General features: G+C 47.6%; 1 protein-coding gene across 4 annotated transcripts in view; it reads right to left on the bottom strand.

The window, feature by feature from the left end:
* Positions 1 to 9,431: 9,431 nt before the first annotated feature.
* The window catches only part of MYH9 (myosin heavy chain 9), a 72,591-nt gene continuing 60,821 nt past the window's right edge, over positions 9,432 to 21,201 (bottom strand). For 2 of the 4 annotated variants that reach the window (XM_050323733.1, XM_050323736.1), the window contains 13 exons: positions 20,678 to 20,782; positions 18,837 to 18,989; positions 18,229 to 18,477; positions 17,521 to 17,733; positions 16,671 to 16,883; positions 16,156 to 16,317; positions 15,341 to 15,469; positions 14,909 to 14,997; positions 14,581 to 14,704; positions 13,288 to 13,496; positions 12,754 to 12,862; positions 12,278 to 12,450; positions 11,376 to 12,084 (listed from right to left, as the gene is read on the bottom strand). In XM_050323733.1, coding sequence (XP_050179690.1) covers positions 11,967 to 12,084; positions 12,278 to 12,450; positions 12,754 to 12,862; positions 13,288 to 13,496; positions 14,581 to 14,704; positions 14,909 to 14,997; positions 15,341 to 15,469; positions 16,156 to 16,317; positions 16,671 to 16,883; positions 17,521 to 17,733; positions 18,229 to 18,477; positions 18,837 to 18,989; positions 20,678 to 20,782 — 2,046 coding nt within the window. In that variant the 3' untranslated portion in view covers positions 11,376 to 11,966. The other 2 variants (XM_050323732.1, XM_050323734.1) reach the window with 2 other exon arrangements.

Below are 21,201 nucleotides of genomic sequence, written 5' to 3'. Positions count from 1 at the left end.
GCTCTGCAAAGCTGATGATAAAACCATGGTGGAAATCCCTGCCTGGGTGACACTGGAGCTGGCCGGGGATACCAGCCCCATGCAGTAGGGTCTGGCTTACACAGAAATCAGCTGTATGACTCAGGATTACCATTGTTGTGCTGGCCCCACTCCCTCCAGACACTTGCTTCCCACTTTGTTAATACCACTTTTCTTCACACAACTTGCACTCAGATAGAGTTTAGGTGGTTTGGGTAACATGGGTTAAATACGGAAAGGGGAAATCACCATAGTCTCCCAAGTAAGTGCTATAAATTCCAGCAATTTAGAACTGAAGGGAAAGCTGGAAGCAGTCTGAGTGCATTCTTCAGCAGTGACAATGCACAGGTAGGGCACCCAAATAAATGTAATTGCAGTACCAGGTTAGAACCATGTCATTCTGGAGGAGTCACTTCAGTTTTATCTCCTAGAACCTGCTTATATTGATTTTTAAAGTCACAGGATATCTTTTTTTCACCTTGATATCCATTCTCCAGCCATCAGCCTGTTTGGATGCCTCAGCTGTACAGCTCTTACCTCATACACTTACCAAATACACTTTGTATTTGACCCTCACACTGAGTTTCCTCAGTTTGCAGTATGTAATTAGAGGTTAATTACAGAACCTATGTGACAGACTCACGCTGGATAACATCTATGTTCTACTTAATGCAGACCTACATATGTCAGTTTAAGCCCATATGTAAGCTTATATATACACGTATGCTCACGCACAAACACCCATGTGCACACACATACATGTAAGGGTTTAAGAAAGCCTCAGCACTGCTCTTTGCTCCTTCAGGGGCAGCTTCATGCACACAGGCTGCTCATCCCTCACTGGTGCCTCTCCCAGAGGGCCTCCATCTCCTCCTGCTGCTTGTCTTGCCCAGAGGGGGATGCTCTGGTCGCCCACCGCCAGACACAGTGCCAGACGCTGGGTCTCAGGGGAGCCCCTGCGTTCCTGCGGTTAGAAGGTCGCTGGGGATTTGGGGGCACATCCTCGACTTGCACCCTCCTGTGCAGCTCCCTGCTGGCCTAGGGCAATGGGAACCCAAGCCTGGATGGTGGGGGTGAGGGGGGGAGCAGAGCGTGTCTGTCCCCACTGCCACTCCCTCTCCAGCAACCCTGCTCTGCTCCAGCAGGCCAGCCCCTCAGGGTTGCTTCCCCCACTGCATCCCTCAGGCCTCTGCTTTTGTGGTTTGTCTTTTCATCCCCCTTACTGCAGCAGGAACTTTCCCTTGGGAGCCATTAGTAGGGGAAGTTGAGGAGAAATGAGAGCCAGAGGTTCAGATTGTGAGCAGGATTGTACTCACCCCTCTGCTGCCAAAACCTCATTGAAGGCTCCGGAGCTACCAGGAACGTGAGCCTACAAGGGCTTGCTGCCCTGCCTCTGGCTCAGCCCTCTTCTTCCCAGAACCCGCTGAGGCCTCTGCAGCATGCCCAAAATCCCTGCTCGGGCTGCCTGTGACCATCCTGTGTCACTGAGCCCAGAGCTCTGCTAGCATAGACATCATGCCAGGTAATCCCTTCCATAAATTGCTCATAAGACCATTCTTAAAGCAGTTTTCCAGCTCCTCCACATCTGTGGGGTGGCCTCTTCAGAACTAACTTATAGCAAAGCTCCCCATTTAATATAAAGCTATTACCAAGCTGTTGCTTTGTTTTAAGGAAGGACATCTCATGCTATCAGCTCTGTGCTGTGACAGAGTGCCAGCCTAGGTGTCACGGCACCAAACCGGTCAGAAACAGGCCAAAAAAAAAATTACCGTCTGAAATAAACTTCCCCCGCATGTTTTAGCACTCACAGGCCACCTGAGAGGCGTGGGATCCCTGATCCTCAGGCACAAGCCCCCGCTGCAGTGTGCAGCCAGTAATCACATTTCATCCTGGCACAGACAAATTCCTTTTGCACTTCCTCCCTGCCGCCGAGCGCAGCACGCTCGCCCCGGAGAGCGGATTATAATCAAGCTCAGCGGGGCTCATAATCAACACAGGTAAGTACACATCGTGTCTCGCTGTGCTTCGGAAATAAATAAGGCAGCCCCTTTCACCTGCTGTATCGTTGATAATTCATCTCCTTCCTCCGGTCTTCGACCCACGAGAAATTTCTTCAGCTGAAACCATTCTTCATTAGTTTTCAGAGATATCTAATTTTTAAATGCATCCCAGTCCATTAGTCACAGCTGGTATTCTCCATCCACAATTTCCACGTTATCCTCTAAGGCTGTAATTTAGCAGTAGGACCCTACCAGATGCTCATGTCCCCAAATTTTACCCAACAGCTTCTGCATAAGCCTATGCCCAGCTGTGACAAGGGTGTGAGTACTTGCTAAAGGCAGATTTATATTTTCATCACTGGTCTTTCTCCCATCAATGTTTGTCTCTTTTTTTTCTTAAGAGGACAGAAGTTTAAATTGCAGAGCAGGATTTGCCACGAGCACTTCTTATTTTCTGTGAAATGTTGTGCTGTGACCGTCTCTTGCATCAAAGGATTTACTGGGTAGTTCAGAAAAGAGAGGAGAGGAGAAAAAAAAGAAAGAAAAAAAAGGAAAGTAGAAAAGACAGCAAATATTTTATCTATTCACTGCTCAACAGAACCAGAAAGCAGTAGCAACAAAACCACATGAGAACTGTCACTATCCTGACGCAGTAGCTGCTCAGGTTAGCAAGAAGGGCTGTGCCAGTTGCATCCAGGGAGAAAAAACAACAGCATCCAAAAGCTAAGCAGGTAAAGGGAACAAATTATGTCAGAGCAAAATTTTTCTGTCTGTGCAACCCATCTCTGCTGCTTGGTTCACTCTACCTGGTGACTCGAACATGAAGGTGAGCCCTGCACCATTCCAGATGAGTGCTCAGTTTCAGCAGTGTGAGGAGGACACAGGGCTGGTAGACTTGGGAATAGGTGGCTGTGTTCATCCCTGGCAAAGGTACTTGGGGCAGTGGCAATCAAGCCTTTACCCTCAGCCTAAACCAGAGCCTAAGTGCCTCATTTTTAGTGACAGTAAGGTGCTTACCTGACCACATAGTGGGAGGGTCCCCGAAGGGTTGCTGGGTCCAGCTGGAGGGTTCTCAGGGAGTCTCTGACCTATGCCAGAGGGAACTGAGTGCAGAAGGGAGACGTGGGCTCTTCGGGCTGGCCCTGGGGTGGATGCAAGTCCTACCAGCCCACTACAGTTCACAGGAGCGCTCTCTGCCTTGGTGGGATGGGGCTGTTCAAAGCTCAGCTTGAGCCCAGAGAAAGCACCTGAGCAGGGCACAGGCACAGCCCGTGGGGCTGTTGGTGCTGGGAGCGACCTGGCTGTGCTTTGCCTAGTGCAGGGAATACCGGGAAGCGTGGCTAAAGTGGTGTCACACCCTTTGCAGCGTTATGTGCCTGACGCTGCGAGAGCTGGGCCGGAGGGTTTCCTGCCTCTGTAATACACCTGCCCCACAGACACCAGCACAGGGCTCAACCCCGTGCCCAGCGAGCTGGACTGTGGCCAAGAGCTGCACCATGGGCTCCCACCCAGACACCTCTCACCCTTCTGCAGCACAGCCATGGCTCTGCCAGTGCCAGGAGGAGAGCGCTGGCATTTCCAGTCCCAGCTCTTCCTGCCTCGGTGCCTGCTGCGAGGTGTTTCCTTCCTGCACCCCAGTGTTCAGGAAAAGGCGTTGTTTGACAGGGGATAATGGAGCCAGCTGTCCGCAGCAGTGCTGCTGCCCACACACCGCTTGCTGATGGAGAAGTGGGTCTGGGGAGCCTCCTGCCAGCATCGCTCGAGCGCCTCCCAGGACACGTCCCTTGCCTGCAAACACAGATTAACTTTCCTGGGAAACGAAGGAATCCAGCTCGTGCTTTTTGTTTGGAATGAATGTCCCATGACAGTTTATTTTAATCATCTTGCTGCTTTTAATAGTTCTCGGCGGAGTTGTGAGGCAGCCTCTCCTGCTGGGCAAACCATGGGCACTGTGGCCGCACGGAGCGTGCCTCTAGCGCTGCTCTAGCTCTAGCACAGCTCACAGCGGTGCCAGGGGAATGCAGAGGGAAGATTTTGGGGGACAGCAGAGCAGGGAACAACTGCTCTGTCTGCCTAGGGGACAAAGACCAGGCTTGGCTCATCCTCAGTGTCCCCCTAAAGTCACGCCCTGTGAGAGGAGGGCCAGTCCTGCAGGCCATGCTGCGCATGGTAACAGCATCCTCAGCCACTGGAGTGCCTGTGCTGATCCCGTCCCTGTCCTGACACCCGTGGGTGGCAGTGGGGAGTGTGCCCTGCACCAGTCAGCCCCACAAATTCAGGTGCTGGGCCCCAGCCACTCCACTGGCTTTTCTTCTCAAGCAGCTCAGGTTTTCTTACCTTCTGCCTGGGGAAGCGGCACAGGCCAACAACCTCTGAGGTAGGTGAGGTTTAACCCTTGGTGTAGATTTCCACCTGTGCTGTAAAGATACTGTATCTTACCCTCCCATGGAACAATCCTGCTGGCTGTCTCCCTCTGAACCAAACTGCTTGGCTGCAGTAGAGAGGGGAGCACTTCCCTTAGCAAAGGAGAGGGAGGGGATGGGGTGCAAATAAAACCCCTTCAGCCTCACAACAAGGACCCAAATAAACACTGACAGCACAAACCTGGGATCTTTCCTCGTGTGGGGTACCACTGCAGTTACAGTGTGGATCTGTGCTGGAGTATAAGCCATGTCCTTGAGGTTGCCTCCCAGAAACTTGCCAGGTGAGAGGGAAATGGTGAGCTGAGCTTCACGCAGAAGCTGATCAAGAGGTTTATCTGTGCCTTACCCACAAGGACACATCAGGGCAAGACAGCTGGGTGCCTCGTGCTTCTGAAAATGATGAGCTGGTGAGCTGCACACCACGCAATTACATCGACAGCAGAAAGGATCAAAAGCCTGCACAGCAAATTGGGCTCTGTGTTACCTCATTAAAACCTGTTTTGGCTGTGCCGATACCTCAGCTTCAAAGCCTACTGCAGTTCCTAGTGACAACAGTAACACTCAGGCAAGCACAGAGCCTCGTCTGAGTCTGGAGCCAGTCCCTCCTCCAGAGATGAGCTCCTTGCACCTGCACCAGCCACAGGGGAAGTTTTAGGTGGCAGAAACATAGTCTGAAAGAGCCAGTTCCAACCCAGGATGGATTTGGCAGCACGGACACGGTGCATGCAGCCCCCATATGTCCCTCTCGGCCCCCAGTGGGGAAGTGCTGAGAAGGAAACGAAACAAGTTTTCAACACATTGCCCACAGGCTGTGGGGCAGCCTGTGGAGGCTGCATCTATCCAGCAACTTGCAGGGCTCGGAAGTTTTAGCAGCGTCCTCTGTGGAGAACCCCAGGGACAGCCCAGGACTGAGTAAAGCCTTCTGGGAGGGAAGAGCCTGGCCTAGGTGGAAGGATGCTTCCCATTCTGCTACACTAGGAGAACTCAGTGCCAGGAGTTTGGGGGAGGAAAAGTGAAAGGTGGGCTCAGCTCTGGTTTGATGCTGTTTCTTTATAAGGCAGCACAGAGAGATGTTTCCCTGGATACAACGGGAATGAAGAGCAGAAAGTAAGTTTCTTTGATCACAGCTCCAATGGTTTGCCTTTTTTTTTTTTCCCTCCTTCTTTTCTTCATCAAGTTGTCATTTCACCCACAAAACTGGTGTAGGCTGCCCTACAAGGCCAGCTGCTCAGCACATCTCTTGGCTGTACGGTTCAGCCCCTCACAGGCAAATCTCATGACTGGCACCACCACTCTGCCACTACTACCTCATGCCTGGGGAGACTTTTTCTGGTCACAGAGCCCTGCTTCAGCCTCAGTCTTACATGAGGTCAGGGATTTGAGTGATGGCTCCTCTCCTAAGAAGGAGCCTAAGCAAGCAGTACATTTATCCAGAGTGATACGCCCTGCCACAGCACCCACTTCCATGAGATTCTGCACAATTTCCATCAGAAGTCAATTAGGGCTGCAGTGAATTAAGCCATCCACAGTATAATTCCAGCTTAATTAGCAGCAAACAACCACATCATGAGTAACACGGCATTGCGAGGCCAACCACTCCATCATCATCAGTTCTCCACTTCCTCCCTCATTCTTCCTTAGGGCTGGAGTGCTGAGCAATAGTGAAACCTCCGAGGCAGACTTCTCCTGCAGGGCACATGTGCACCAGGCTGCACCGAGTCCCATGGACCTCTGTGCTGCCTGCACGAGTCCTCAGCTGCTGGAGGTGAGTGGAGAAGGCAACCTGGCCTGCCTTAAATGCCCCTCACGCACAACCAAGCCATCACCCAGCCCAAAAAGTGACTGTACTTTTACCTAATCCACTTCTCAGTGTCCTCTGCATGTTTTACCCAAATTGAAAGTCTTGGTAAAGGAGGCTGCCCTAGCACAGGGAGCCAGCTCAAGAAAAGACTCCAGCACCTCTTCTCTCGTGTGCCAGACCATCATTCCTCAACACATTTCATGTTTTCCTTTTCCTCTTGCTGCGTGGCTGCTCAGCTGTTTGTTTTGCTCAGCCACATGGGCTCAAAATGATAGCAAGGATGGGAGAGTCACAAATTTAGGACAGAATGGATTTTGGTGTTTTGTTTCCCCCCCCACCACCATCCTTTTCCTTTTGCTTTCACTCCCACTGCTAGGGCATTGGGAAAAGGCAAAATTAAGTCCAAAAAGACAGGAAGCAGTTATCTACTAGTATTAGCTATCTGTCCTGGAACTGGGAACACTGTCTCCAGCCACACTTGAGGACAAGGTCCAAAAGGACATGCCCCCAGCAAAGTTCAGATCTAAGCTCTTCAGGGAAAGTAACACAGCTGGGATCTTGCCAGCGAGGTGGTGACAAAGCATCTCCAGAACAGGCTGAGCTGCCTGATTTCTAGTTGGGCTGCAGCAGCCTGCATTTTCAGATCACTCAAACCACTGTCCTTAGACCTCCCTCACCACCCAGGCAGGGCAGGCTGCACATTTCCAGCATAGCTCTCCCACTCCAGGACCTGTCACTGAGGAGTCCCACTCCACAGTCATTGCATCTGCACCCTCATTCTCCATTTACATTAAGTGGTACTTGATTTCAACTTGTGAGAGAAATGGAAGAGGGCTAAATCCTAAACCCGTCAGGTTTAAGTTCCTGATGTGCCCAGGAACCCAGAAGGAACTGGCCCTAATGGCCACTGTTCTCACTCTGCCCTGAGGGAAGCTGTAGCAGGAATGAGCTCAGCTGCTCTCCACAGGGGAAGGCTCTTTGCAGCAGGATGATGCTGCAGGTTTAGCAATTTACCTTCGTTTCCCAGAGGCTGTGACTGGGCCAGTGGCTCTGCCTCTGAGCTGCACTGGCCCCATGAGGGCCCCAATGTAACCTGCATCAATGAATTTTCTTTCTTTTTTTTTTAAGCCAGGTTTATTACATTTAATGATCTGGTTTGCAGATCCTTTTCACCAGCAGAACTGCCTGGTGCAGGGACAGGAATGTTTGAAATCAACATCACTTGCATTTCCTCAAACTATCTCTATGCCCTCCCTCTCATTCAGACCCTTTCAACACTGGCTGGGATCAGCCCTGAGGCTGGAAGCTGCAGACAACAGGGCTCCAGCACCAACTTCCAGGAACTATTTCCTTGTAGGGCCCACAGATCAGGTCCCAGTTTAGTATCTTTTGCATTACTATTATAGCCTTTGTACTCACCTACTCAGTTCATCCCCAAAACCCCAGGAAAACCTCTATGAAGCATTTAGTTGCTCTTCTGTAGACTTCCAGATCTGCTAACCTGGAGCCACGAGAACTTCCTACCTCAAGGCTGCACTCTGCAAAGTCAAAAATGTTGTAGGAGACGAATTTTGTCCCTCCCACGAGGATGCACAAAGAGGTGGAAAGTTGAAGGAAAATACTGTGCCAGTGGAAATAAAAGACACAACTCTCATCTTGCACAGGACAGAGCAGCAGCCAAGGACGGGTTCTCGCATCACAGTGCAAAGGACACAAAAAGCAGCCTGAGCTTAGAAGGGTCAGCACCCCGTCAGCACACAGGTTCTGCTCTGTATCACAGCAGTGCCTGGCCAGCAGTGTCATTTCAAGTTGATCCTATGATGGGAAAGCAATTTTAATGCAATTTAAAGGGCACGTGGGTCACACAGATACCCTGCAAGTTCCTGGTAAACACTTTGGAAAAAGACTGAAGTAGCTGAACCAGTAACCTCCCACACAACAGTCAGTCCAGTCCTGTTTTTAACAGTGTATGTGCAGGACATCAGCACAGTGCCTGTATTCCACACACCGTGAACCATCTCCAGCCCTTCATGCCTTAATCCCTCTCCAGGCTTTCAAAAGCTGCAGCTCATGTAAGACACCTTCAAAAGCAGCTCATACTTACAACTGACCCCTTAATGGGACTGCACCCACTCGTGCAGCAGCATGTGGTGAATCTTCATGCCTCCTGCTGGCTGCAACCCACCTTGGATTTTTTAACTTCCACTTACACTCAAATTTCTTAATGAGAAGACTTCTTCCCCTCCCAATATATGCTTAGACAGAAATCCCACCCTTTAGGAGCAGCAGACACATGTGCTCCCCTGGGAAGGAGTTTACTGTAAGCTGCACCCTCCCTGCTCCTCATTTGCCAGCACTGGCCTTGGCAGCAGCACTTGCTGCCTACACCAAACCCTTCGTGGTGAGTGCCAGCCCTTCCTTCCCTATCGCTGCCACCCAGGGCCTGACCCAGCCCTGACCACAACTTCTAACTCAGACTTTCTCATCAAGGTTTAAATCTCTGCCAGCACAGGGAGGGGACAAAGTTAGAGTTAGGTGGTGCTGGTGTTGCACTCCAGCTTTTCATGCCACGGCTGTAGGACCAAAATACACCTGTGGCACTTCAAGAGGTCAGAAAGACCAGACCACCAGCACATTCTCCTTCACATTTCTTCTCAATTTCTAGCAAAAATGCAACAAAAAGTAGATTTTCTGGTGACAAGCTGGAAGATGACTGAAAGGCAGTTTTGCCAATCCATTCATTAAAATAGACTTCTAGACATACCTATTGCCTCCTCCGTTATCCTTACCTTCCAGCGACTCCAGAGACTGGAAACAGGAGCAAAGCAGAGTCTGTTGGTAGGTTGTTAGTTACAGACTCAGAAATACCATCTTCAGGCCAAGAACGGAGCTGGCTCAGCTCAAATTCACAGCCCCGTGTTTTGAACTGGTAACTCTCGGAAAGTGAACGAACAAGGTGTCTTGTCTCCTCCAAAATGCCCCGTGCTGGCCACTGCCAGCTGCCCTGGTGGAACACCCAGGGTGCTGTAACACCCCAGGTCAGCTACAGAGGGTCACTCGGTGTCAGGGCAGGTCTGCAGTGCTGTGACAGGACAGGCCGACGATCAGACTCCACCTCCGGAGGTGACGCGCGTGGTCTTCATGAACCACAGCCTGGAAAGGAGGGAAGGGCAACACACGCACACCGACTGCAGCACATGGATAATCTTTATTGGTAACATCAGTGGAGCACCAGTAAACCATTACTGACTGTAGTGGTGACACACAGCTGAGGCACATGCTAAGGCACTTTTATTATATAAAAAAAACTTTAAATTCTTTTGTGACAGCAATTGGGACACGAGGCTCCCGCATTAGAGAGCTTCAGGCATACAGTATGGTGCTTCATATTTAATTATTTTTACTTTGCTCATAAGTAGGTCTAAATGCAGCATATACAATATGGTTAAGAATACAGGTAAATCCAGCAACCAGTGTACGGTGTAGAAAAGTAAAGACTATCTATATATAACCATGGTCCCGAGAGAAAGGCAGTGATAAAGACCTTTATTTTTTTTCTTAATTACTTATTACAAGAGATACAAAGGCCTTACATATATCTGTGCAGATTAAAGGGTTTTTAATATACTCTTAGTCAATGGTGCACAATAACTAATCCCAACCCCTGGTTACAGAGCAGGTGCAAGAGGCTTGGACATGTCAATAAGAGGAATTTCCCTCCCCTTATCCCCACCCTCTGCCCACTACCCTATTAAATTCCTCTAGATTCTGTCTATTACCATTAAATATATTTGGTCCCCCAGAGATTCTCGGACAAGCACAAGGACATTGCTCTGCTTCCCCAGCCTGTCATTAACTACTGGTCCACGCTCAGATGGAACCGCTCAGAGGCAGAGACACTAACAGGACATCATTGCACTTCAGAGATCTGTCCAGACAGGAAAAATAAGGAGAGGGAAAAATGACAAAAAAAAAGAAGAAAAAATAAAAAAGGAAAAAAAAAAAGAAAAAAAAGAAAAAAGAAAAAAGACAACTTTGGCAAGTCCTCCAGGTAACTGGTCCTGAGAGGAGCTTCCCTCTTCACCCCTCCCTGGAAACACGTGAAAGAAGAAAGGGCAAATTGCCATGGCCAAAGCACACCGTTTTTCCTGAAACTGCTCCCAAACCACGTGGGTGGGCAGATTAAAAGAGGCAGAAGTCTGAGGTCACTGAACATGATTGCCGAAAGCAAACAAAGAGGGAGGGGAAAGAATACAGGAAGGAGCTTCCCTGCAGCTAGAATTGAAGACAAAAGGAGATTTACAGCAAAAATAATCTTTCCCTAACCCCACTCCCTCCAAACTGTGTAAGGATGTACCAGCAGACATGGCACAGACAGTTCTACAGGCCTTTGTAGTAGCCAAACTGCTGGTCAGATTTCAGAACCCTGACTCTTTGGCATTAAATACAAAGAGGATTAGAAACTGGAAAGAAGAGAAAACTAGGAACACAGATGCCCGATGGCTCCAGATACACAAATCTGGGTTTGCTCTGCAGATCCCCAGCCAATTTAGGAGAGGGACTGCCGGAAGTCCAATGGGAGAGGGGAGGGGGGTTGAATGGGTCACTCCCTCACGTGTAACCTGGGTCAAATGGGAGGACTTATTCAGTAGCTTTGGCTTCACCAGCATCTGCCTTGCCGTCCACTTCCTCATCGGAGCACTCTCCCGCCCCCTTCCTGACAATACGACGAGTCACGACGAAGGGCAGGTCCCCGCGCCTGGGGAAGGACAGACAGCATAGCATGTCAGCAACACAAGGGCTCCCTGAACACACCACACAGGGCAGCCTCTGGAAAGAGGTAAGGAAGTACCTGCCATGCTGTTTGCTGTGGGCAGCTGCCATGGGGAGCAGTTGCAGCAAGACTTTGCTGGACTGGCTGCCAAGGTACGGCCTGAAATGCTCTGCCTTACCTGAGTTTGCTCTTCAGGGAGCTGACTTCTCTATTCATTGCATCAGCCGTTTCGGTGGCATCCTCCAGCTCACGCTGGAGCTTCCTACGGGATGCATTGGCTCGCTGGGCCTCCTCTTCTGCTTCCTCAAGCTGGCGTTTCAGCTGCTTCAAGCGCATGTTCGCCTTGTCCGCCTGTCCTCCAGGTAACTGGTCCTGAGAGGAGCTTCCCTCTTCACCCCTCCCTGGAAACACGTGAAAGAAGAAAGGGCAAATTGCCATGGCCAAAGCACACCGTTTTTCCTGAAACTGCTCCCAAACCACGTGGGTGGGCAGATTAAAAGAGGCAGAAGTCTGAGGTCACTGAACATGATTGCCGAAAGCAAACAAAGAGGGAGGGAAAGAATACAGGAAGGAGCTTCCCTGCAGCTAGAATTGAAGACAAAAGGAGATTTACAGCAAAAATAATCTTTCCCTAACCCCACTCCTCCAAACTGTGTAAGGATGTACCAGCAGACATGGCACAGACAGTTCTACAGGCCTTTGTAGTAGCCAAACTGCTGGTCAGATTTCAGAACCCTGACTCTTTGGCATTAAATACAAAGAGGATTAGAAACTGGAAAGAAGAGAAAACTAGGAACACAGATGCCCGATGGCTCCAGATACACAAATCTGGGTTTGCTCTGCAGATCCCCAGCCAATTTAGGAGAGGGACTGCCGGAAGTCCAATGGGAGAGGGGAGGGGGGTTGAATGGGTCACTCCCTCACGTGTAACCTGGGTCAAATGGGAGGACTTATTCAGTAGCTTTGGCTTCACCAGCATCTGCCTTGCCGTCCACTTCCTCATCGGAGCACTCTCCCGCCCCCTTCCTGACAATACGACGAGTCACCACGAAGGGCAGGTCCCCGCGCCTGGGGAAGGACAGACAGCATAGCATGTCAGCAACACAAGGGCTCCCTGAACACACCACACAGGGCAGCCTCTGGAAAGAGGTAAGGAAGTACCTGCCATGCTGTTTGCTGTGGGCAGCTGCCATGGGGAGCAGTTGCAGCAAGACTTTGCTGGACTGGCTGCCAAGGTACGGCCTGAAATGCTCTGCCTTACCTGAGTTTGCTCTTCAGGGAGCTGACTTCTCTATTCATTGCATCAGCCGTTTCGGTGGCATCCTCCAGCTCACGCTGGAGCTTCCTACGGGATGCATTGGCTCGCTGGGCCTCCTCTTCTGCTTCCTCAAGCTGGCGTTTCAGCTGCTTCAAGCGCATGTTCGCCTTGTCCGCCTGAGTGTGTGTAGAGAAAAAAAGAAAAAGAAATCAATGTTTCTCCAGAGTTACAGCACAGCAGTTAAAGCAGCAAAAAGCAGAGTTTCCAAAGCCCTCTCTTCCCTTTCTGAAAGGAGCTGCCTAGGATTCAGAGATCTTTTCCTTAAAAGCATTACATTTTCCTCTGTCTCATCTTGCAATTATTACAGTGACAGAAGAGAAATCCATAGGCTGGTTAATGCTAGACTTCTGTTAAACACAGATGATGCCTCAGTCATAGCAGGGAAATCCATCCCCCATGCTGCAGGTCATTATACCCACCTGATCTTTGAATTGCTCAGCATTACGCCTCTCATCATCCACCTGCAGCAAGATATCTTTCAGCTTCTTCTCGGCACGGCGCACCTGCTTGCTGGCAGCCTGGCGCTCCCTACACACAAACACAGCGATGCTCAGACAACACCTCCCATTGTCCCCAACAAATGACCTGACTTGGACAAGTCAGAAACCAGAAGATAGCAAAACCCTCCTTAATTTAGGAAAAAAAAGGGGATGGGAAGCAATGTTTCTCAGAAATGACTGAAAGACACTGATGTCACACAGATATGAGCCTTCCTGAAGCTACGGAGGGGCAGCAAGTGTTATCACAGCTGCAGTTTTAGGAGTGGTTAAGTCCAGAATAAGCTGTAAGTCTCTACTGTGAAAAACAAGGAAGGCTTGCCAAGAGCTTACTTCTGTACTACCCAGTATACCTAGGACGAAGCTCTCACTCAGACAAATCAGAATTTTTTCAGAAGAGCTTAAAACCCCAGAGAGGGTGGAAGCTTGTAAAACAGAGTTTTTACTAGAACATACTTTGTCTCCATGTCCAACTGCTCTTCCAGCTGCGCTATCTTTGCTTCCAAGGCCGTGATGGTAGCCTTGTACTTGGACTTCACGGCACTCTCCATCTCCTGCAGTTTCAGCTTGAGCTCCTTGTTCTGGCGCTCCATCTGCTGGCGAGCGTTCTCGTTCTTCTGCGCGTTGCTGCGCTCGGCGTTCAGGTCAGCGTTCATCTGATCGATCTGCAGAGAGAGGTAAGGACTCCTCAGCACAGCCAGTGCTCCAGCCTGAAAGGCTGATTTATTTCTCAGCCTTGCAAAGAAAAGAACCCTCAGGGTGAGCTGAATACTTGGAATAACTGTGATGCAGAGGGAGCTGACTGCAGGCAGGGCACTTCTCAAAGTATCTTAGTTTACCCAGATTTTCAATATAATTCCTAGAATAACAGGTTTATCAACCTCCTCTTAGGGCTAACTAAACTTGCCAATCACATACACTGCTCTCTGGAGCAAAGGCCAGGGTCTCACACTTCACGTAGTAATTATCAGTTTTTGAATTACAAAAATCCTGAAGCAAGTGGATCCAATACATGTGCTTTACTAATTTATCATTTATTTGCTGTCTGTCTACTTCCACTACAAAGAAGCAGCTTAAAAATACTGACTTGCAATAGTAGAAGGGCAAGGACTTGGTCTTCTTCCAAGCCAGAGCTCTGGCTCTTCTTTATCAGAGCAAAGAGCCATTTGGAAAACCATCAGCCTCCTTGGCTTTGGAGCACTAAGAAAACAACGTGCTTGACTCTCAAAGTTGGGCAGACAAAATACGGCAGAGAACAGGCAGATTAAGATCACGGTTTCTATAGCAGCCTAACAAATTTCATATGGTTAGTCCATTTGAAATAGCATAGAACTGGCAGAAAATAATTTTCCAAACACATTGTGCCACTGTTCAGCATGTCAAGTTGGAGCAACATACTACAGATCATCTTTCTCAATATTCCTTAGTAGAAAAAAAAGGGACTGGGAGGGGTTTCTTTGGGTGGGGTTTGTTTGGTTGGTTTGTTGTTGTTGCCTTTTTTTTTTTTAATAAATTGGGAAATTATTCCAGATACCGAATGATTTAAAATTATCAAAACCAGTGAGCTAACATCAGTTTTGGCTGCTATTTCTGTATCATGGTATTCAGCTGTTTCATCTTGCTTACACCTCTGGACTTTTGAGGGCCTGTACTGTACACAAAGCAGCAGCTGGCTTTACTCAGAGTATGGTTTGACAATTTACACAGATTGGAGAACCCCTACTGCCATGGTGCAGCCTGAACAGGTACCTGGAGATTTGCCTTCTTGAGCCGGTCATTGATTATCTCTGTGTTGCCCTGTTCTTCTTCTAACTCCTCCTCCAGCTGAGCTATCCGTGCCTCCAGGCGTCTCTTCTCCTCCATGGCCAGTGCTCTGTAGGACACAGAATCATGAAAGCATTAAAGCAGCACTGATGGCATCAATGCCTTGGGGAAAATTCACCCCTTGGATACAAAATAAGCTGTCTTTCAAGAGCAGAGGGGATAGAGTGTGTGCTGCAGTCTACACAAAAATAACAGCCTGCAAAGTATTTTCTCAAAGCAGCTCTTCCTCCTTTAAATGGGGAACATTACTCACCCTTTACCACTGTTGTTGGCAATCTCATCTGCCAGCTCATCCCTTTCTTGCTGGGCCTGGCGCTTGGCACGCTCAGCAGCTGCAAGTTCCTGGAATGGAAACGAGACGGTCAGTGATCCAATAGGAAGCTACCAATTAATGCAGCATAGGAAAAAGTAGTTACTGGTAATGGCTGGTATGGTTTCAAGCAGGATCCAAAGTTAATTATATGACACAGTCTGTCCCTTCTCCACCCTACAGCTTCCTTTGCTTTGCACACTCCTACCACAGCTGTCAGGAACGGGCCAAATGTTGCATTTTGAAGTGGATCTCATATTTGAGCAGAGCAAAAAGTACAGAAGAAAGGAAACAAAACACTAGCTTATACCGCTACATGTAGTTCTTGGCCAAAGAAAGCAAATCAAGCCTTGACTTGCATGCATATTCCATTACCTCCTGCAACTGGATCATCTCTGCCTCCATGCTCTTCAGCTTCTTCTCATTTTCTTTGGCCTGTGCCAGGATCTCTTCTCTGGAAGTGCGTGTGTCCTCCAGTTCCCGCATGTAATCCTTCATTTGTGCCTGAAAAGGGAGAATGGAAATGGATGAATTTTAGAGCACTCACATGAACAATTTGGGTTTGTTTGTCTTATGGGAAACATGGATGGAAAACGGAAATAGGGATTCATTGCTCTTCAGCCACCAAAAAGGTTGCTGTAAAAACAAAAGGAATCATACTTTTCACATTTCACAGGTAACAAGGATAAATATAAATGGAAGCAAACAGCATTGCTTATTTCCAGGAAAAAAAGTTTTGTCAGATAAAGGGAGAGGGGAAGGGAGGGTACAGGAAGCTTTCTAGCGAAGCAATGGAACAGCCATTTTAGGGAGGATTTACATTCTCTCTTAACAACAGATCAGACAACTGTCTTTAGAAATTTAAAAAGCACAACAGAACCGTCTTGGGGCAGGTTCTAAATGTTATTTATAGTCTTCTAGCTTTGCATCTCTGTAATCCTTTCCAAAAACACTGACCTGAGGCAAGCAATAGACTGGACTTTGCCTACAGCTTGTCTCCCAGGGAGTTAAACAGGCAGATTGGGATTAGAAGGATGTTTGAAATGCCAATAAATCTTTTGTGGTAAACTGCTACAAGGTTCTGCTGCTCTTGTGACACTGATGCATGGTTCTCATGAGGTGAAATCTCATATCCTGTTTCCCCAGGTAAATGCTCTACACTGACAGTTAAAGCAGTTGCAGTGTCTCACCTGCAGTTTGCGGAGCTGCTTGATGGCTTCTTCACGATTCTTGTTAGCAGTGTCTATATGGCTTTCCAAGTCCTTCAGGTCCAGCTCTAACTTCTTCCTGGCAGCCACAGCCATGGAGCGCTGTTTTCGTTCATCTTCCAATTCCGCCTCCATCTCCCGAACCTGTGTGAAGAAACACAGGCATCAGCATTTCAGCTCCTTCATTTCCCAACACCCACTTTTCACATCCCCCTTTCAAACACTACCTAAGTGCGAGCATGTGACTTGTCTTCATTTTTCCTGGCAGGGGGATGGGGCTAACATTCCTTACTAATAAAGCCTCACGGGTTCCTTTGATAGACAAAGGCTGTTTCAACAATCACACACACAAGAGAGAAAGTCTCTCACAGCTTTGCAGTGCTGCCTGGAGTGTTACCATTAACAACACTCTGGATTGGCACTGTCTGTCTAACCATCTCTGGACACAAGTGCTTTTATGTACGGAACACTTTCAGGATTTACAGAGCAATTCTTACTTGTCTGATCAGCTGTTTCTTCTTCTCTTCATTCTGTTCATCACGTCCCTGGAGGTCCCGGTCAAACTGTGCCTTCATAGCCTGTTGGTTCACTTCTAGCCGCAGTTTGGCATCCTCTGTGGCCTGCAGTTCATCCTCCAGCTCTTCCAGCTGTGTCTTCATCTCCTCCACCTGCTGCTCCAGGGCTCGCTTAGCTTTCTCCAGCTCATGGACCTACAGCACAGTACCACACGTGAGGTTTCCTCAAAGAGTGTAGACAATTTAATCTACCCTAACAGCAAGAAAGACTAAGAACAGCCAGCCACATCACACAGAATACCAGAACACTGCATCTGTGCCTTGTATTAGGGCAGATGTGAGCTGCCAGTCTGAATCACAATTACTGTTAGTTCTTGGTTATGTATATGCGGTGGTGGGGAGAAAGAAAAAAGCATCTGTCAGCACAGTCCTGACTTACTGCATACTTATCAGAGTTGGACACCTCTGGTTCTGACAGAATTCAAGAAAATACTGCTTGGTCTCTGATTTTGTTCTTTTCCTTCCATACCACAACATTTTTGTCTTGAAATATTGGGGTTAATGTCTGCCACTGCCTGGCTAATTGCTGTATATTACATATTAGGCTCACACCATAAGGATTTCTGCACAAGGATGCCAGTTAATTTTCAGCTTGTCACTACCTCATTTGGGCCATTTCCATCTTTCCCACTTACTAATGTAATACAAACATAACACTCACACACTCACAATGTATTCGGTACTCTCTACAACATAAGCTTTTTCCAGTGTTAAAGTAACAGTGTCACCTGTGTGACATTTCCTGCCCAAATAAGTTTAACTTCATACTTACACTTTTCCCAACATCATCCTTTGAACTCATCAGATCTTCCATCTCTGCGCGGAACTGCTTATTGACTCGCTCCAGCTCAGCCTTCTGCTCTATGGCTTCTTCCAGGGCTCTGGCCAGGGAGAGGGCCTTAGTCTCCTTCTCACGGGCTTCTGCCTCAGCGCGGTCCCGTTCTTCTGCATACTTGGCAGAGATGGTCTTCTCCTCTGCCAACAGCTACAAGAGCACAGCATCAGTATTCTGAGAAATTACTGATAATTTTCTAACAAGGTAAACATGCAGCTTTTCATCAGAGTCTTCTAAATAGTCTTCTTCCACAAATAGAAGGCATCAAGAAAAAGCAGCTTCACAGAATGAAGCACGCCACCCCATCTTTAACAACTGCGATGACCCCAAGTAAACAACTCCTGATTATCTAGGCCTCCAACCTATTATTTCCAACTTTCTTTCAGAGATGATCTACAAACAGTGCTTCAAACTCAACCTAGGTTTTGATATAAATGTTATCCCTTTGGGAAAAGGAATATTACTAAGCTTCCTATGCATAGAACAGAATTAATTTACTTCTATTAAAGCTTGTTTCTCCACTCTACATACTCTGCCCTAGTTCAGAGATAAATAAGCATTCTTCAAGCAGTATGGCTCAAGTATCCTTAAAGCAGACCTGTCAATAAGATGCACCTACTGAACATCCAGTGACTGAAGTCATACCTGATCAAACTTCTTCTGCTTCTTCTCCAGGTTGGAAACGATCTGCCGCTGATGATCCAAGTCCACAGCAAGGTCATCCAGCTCTTGCTGCAGGCGGGTCTTTGTTTTCTCCAGCTTGTCATATGCAGCTGCCTTCTCATCATAACGCTGGCTCAAGCCCTCCAAGTCCTTCTGCAGCTTCTTCCTGGCTTCCTCTGCTGACTCAAGGCAGCCCAGACCATCATCCATCTTCTTCTTTGCCTCTATTGCCTAAAGGACAAAGATTTCTCATGAAGCCATGCCACAAGTAATGCTATATGCAGTTTACTGGCACCAGAAGTTTAGGAAAAGAGTCTGCTCATTTCTGAAAGCACTACTCCACGCTCAGGTAATACTGTATGACTGAATGCCCAAAGGAATCCCTGGACAGAAATTTACAACCAGTTCATATGATTATCATCAGAGATCTCCTCATTTCTTCTTTCACCCAAATCAGCAGGATCACCCTTTCCCAGGAAAGGTTGTGTTATTAGAAGCCAACTCTGCATTTAGATTTTACTTCCTCAAGACAGACCCACACTTATGCTTCTTCTCAAAACTCACTGGTTTATGGGATGCAGACTCTGTACCTGTTGCTGAAGAACAGAGATCTGTTTCTCCAGGTTTCTCTTTGCCTCCTCTTCTTCTTCCAGCTGCTCCTTGAAAGCATTTTTCTCATCCTCCATTTGCTTCAGCTTAGTGCTGAGACTCAGTTTTAGGCGAGTCTCCTCCTGCAGCAGTTCCTATAAAGCAAACACACCAGTGGAATTTAGCACCACTCCTTGGCTTTAAAGGCTCACAATCCTCACCCACTCTCTCCAGAATGAGTACTTCTGAAGTTGAGTTTAAGTATGCAACTTAATTCACAGATAAGACAACCAAAGGCAGAATTTAAATAATTGTCTTCCAGAGATGTAGTATAAAAATAAAATATTCAGAAGGGTCTTATTCTCTCCTACACTCTAATCATTAAAGTATACTCCACGAGCATTGAGGCCATGCTGCTGAGAACACAGCTGCGCTGGGCAGGGCACGTCTCCAGGATGCAGGACTGCCGCCTCCCTAAGATCGTGCTCTATGGGGAACTTGCCAGTGGCTGCCGCAAGAGAGGAGCCCCGAAGAGGAGATACAAGGACTGCCTGAAACAATCCCTCATCCTTGGCCATATTGATCATCACCATTGGTCTACCCTGGCCTCCAATCGGGAGGCCTGGAGACACACCATCTATAACGCTGCTGCTGCTTTTGAGAACACACGCAGGATCACTCTCCAGGAGAAAAGACAACGCAGAAAGAATCACGTCTTGTCGTTATCACCTGGGGAGTCTTTCTGCTGTGCCTTCTGCAACCAGACTTGTCTATCTCGCATTGGCCTTTTTAGCCATCAGCGCGCTTGCAGCAAGCGTGGGTAGAGCCCTTCTCAAATCTTCGTTCGCGAAGCCTGGCCATGATGATGACTCCTTACCACACAAGCCTTTCCACAGTCCTTTCTCAAATCCACACGAAGTATTAAAACCTTTCCCAACAATAACCAAACTGTACTCTGCTATGTGTCTTTCTCATATTTCAGTACCAAAGGAACAGACAACAGGCCAAAGTGCTCTAGCATGGTAAACACCAACACAGAAGTGTACAGCACTGGTCACTTACCAGTTTAGGGTACAACACTGACTAACTTATGCTGCCAGTGCTTGAGCTCAATGATCTGTAGAGACTGACCAATCTTTAAACCAGTGCAGAATTTTTATTTTGCACCCTATCTTTGAGTCTGTTTTTTAAAAAGAGTAGTAAGTAGACAGAACATCAAGGACTGTTCCAGGTTACTTAATATCTGAGGTTTGATGTGCTCTTCCTTTCCCTTCCAACCTGCTTAGTACTCCATGCTTTACCAGAAGTGTCATACTCTACTAACTGGAAATGGTTGATTGAATCCCAAAGACTAAGGATGATTTATTTCCTGAAAAAATACCAAATGATTTGAATCTATCACTTCCCCAACATCCACTGAGAATTAAAAAAATTTCTGCTTGACAAATTTACTGGAAATCACACACACATGTGCACACACACAAAACCCTGTCAAATACTTGACTATGAAGATCTCAAACATGAACCTAGCATTCCAGTCAGTTCTAGTGCTAAAGAGCTCTCAGGCAGAAAGGTGATAGAGGAGGACTTCTAAATCCAAGATGGGGAAAGTCACATATGTTGCACATACTGAGGAAACGGAAGGAAGATAAACAGCTTGTTTCTGTTCAAATGCTCCTAATACCATGTAATATAACCCCTTAGCAAAAGAAATCCACACCCAAAGCTTTGAATTGCTGTATATCCAGTACTTAATGGTGTCCAGAGTGGTTTCTCACTTCAACAATTTGTAATGGACACTGGCTGCACCACACACAGTTGCCTTGGTTTCCAAAGCTCTCACCTGTGTATCCTGAAGCTGTGATTCCAGAGCAGAGAAATCCTTTGCTAATTTGATTGATTTGCTGTCAGACTGGTTCAGAAGACCTGTGACATTGTCCAACTCAACCTGAAGGAGAGACCAGAGTATCAGTTACTGAATGGATCAGCAAAAACAAAGATAAGAACAGGCGAGCAGCTACGAGACCCAAAAGTGAAAACTGAGGCACCTCTCAACAGTAAGGCATATGTATAACCTCTCCAGGATTTAATTTCCAAAATTCGAGGAATTAAATATGAGAAGTTGAAAAGAAAACTTTACTTGGGATCACTTCTGTTGCAACAGCCTTCTGGTTTTGGTTGTTTTGATTTTTTTTTAAGGCCTATATGGGATTTTAGACAGCCTGGTAAGCAACTGTAAAAGCTCATATATTAAACTAACTCTCTTCTATTTTAACTGCTTCAGGATTGTATCTAGAGTCCCAAAATTACATTTTCACACTTCAAAAGATAGTGCATACCCTGGTAATGCTCAACTTTTAATGACAA

Source organism: Myiozetetes cayanensis, unplaced genomic scaffold (assembly GCF_022539395.1).
Source record: "Myiozetetes cayanensis isolate MyiCay16 unplaced genomic scaffold, myiCay2020 scf3, whole genome shotgun sequence".
In the NCBI taxonomy this organism is placed as follows: domain Eukaryota; kingdom Metazoa; phylum Chordata; class Aves; order Passeriformes; family Tyrannidae; genus Myiozetetes; species Myiozetetes cayanensis.
The sequence above is the reverse complement of the archived record's forward strand: the minus strand, read 5'-3'. Positions and strand labels throughout refer to the sequence as shown.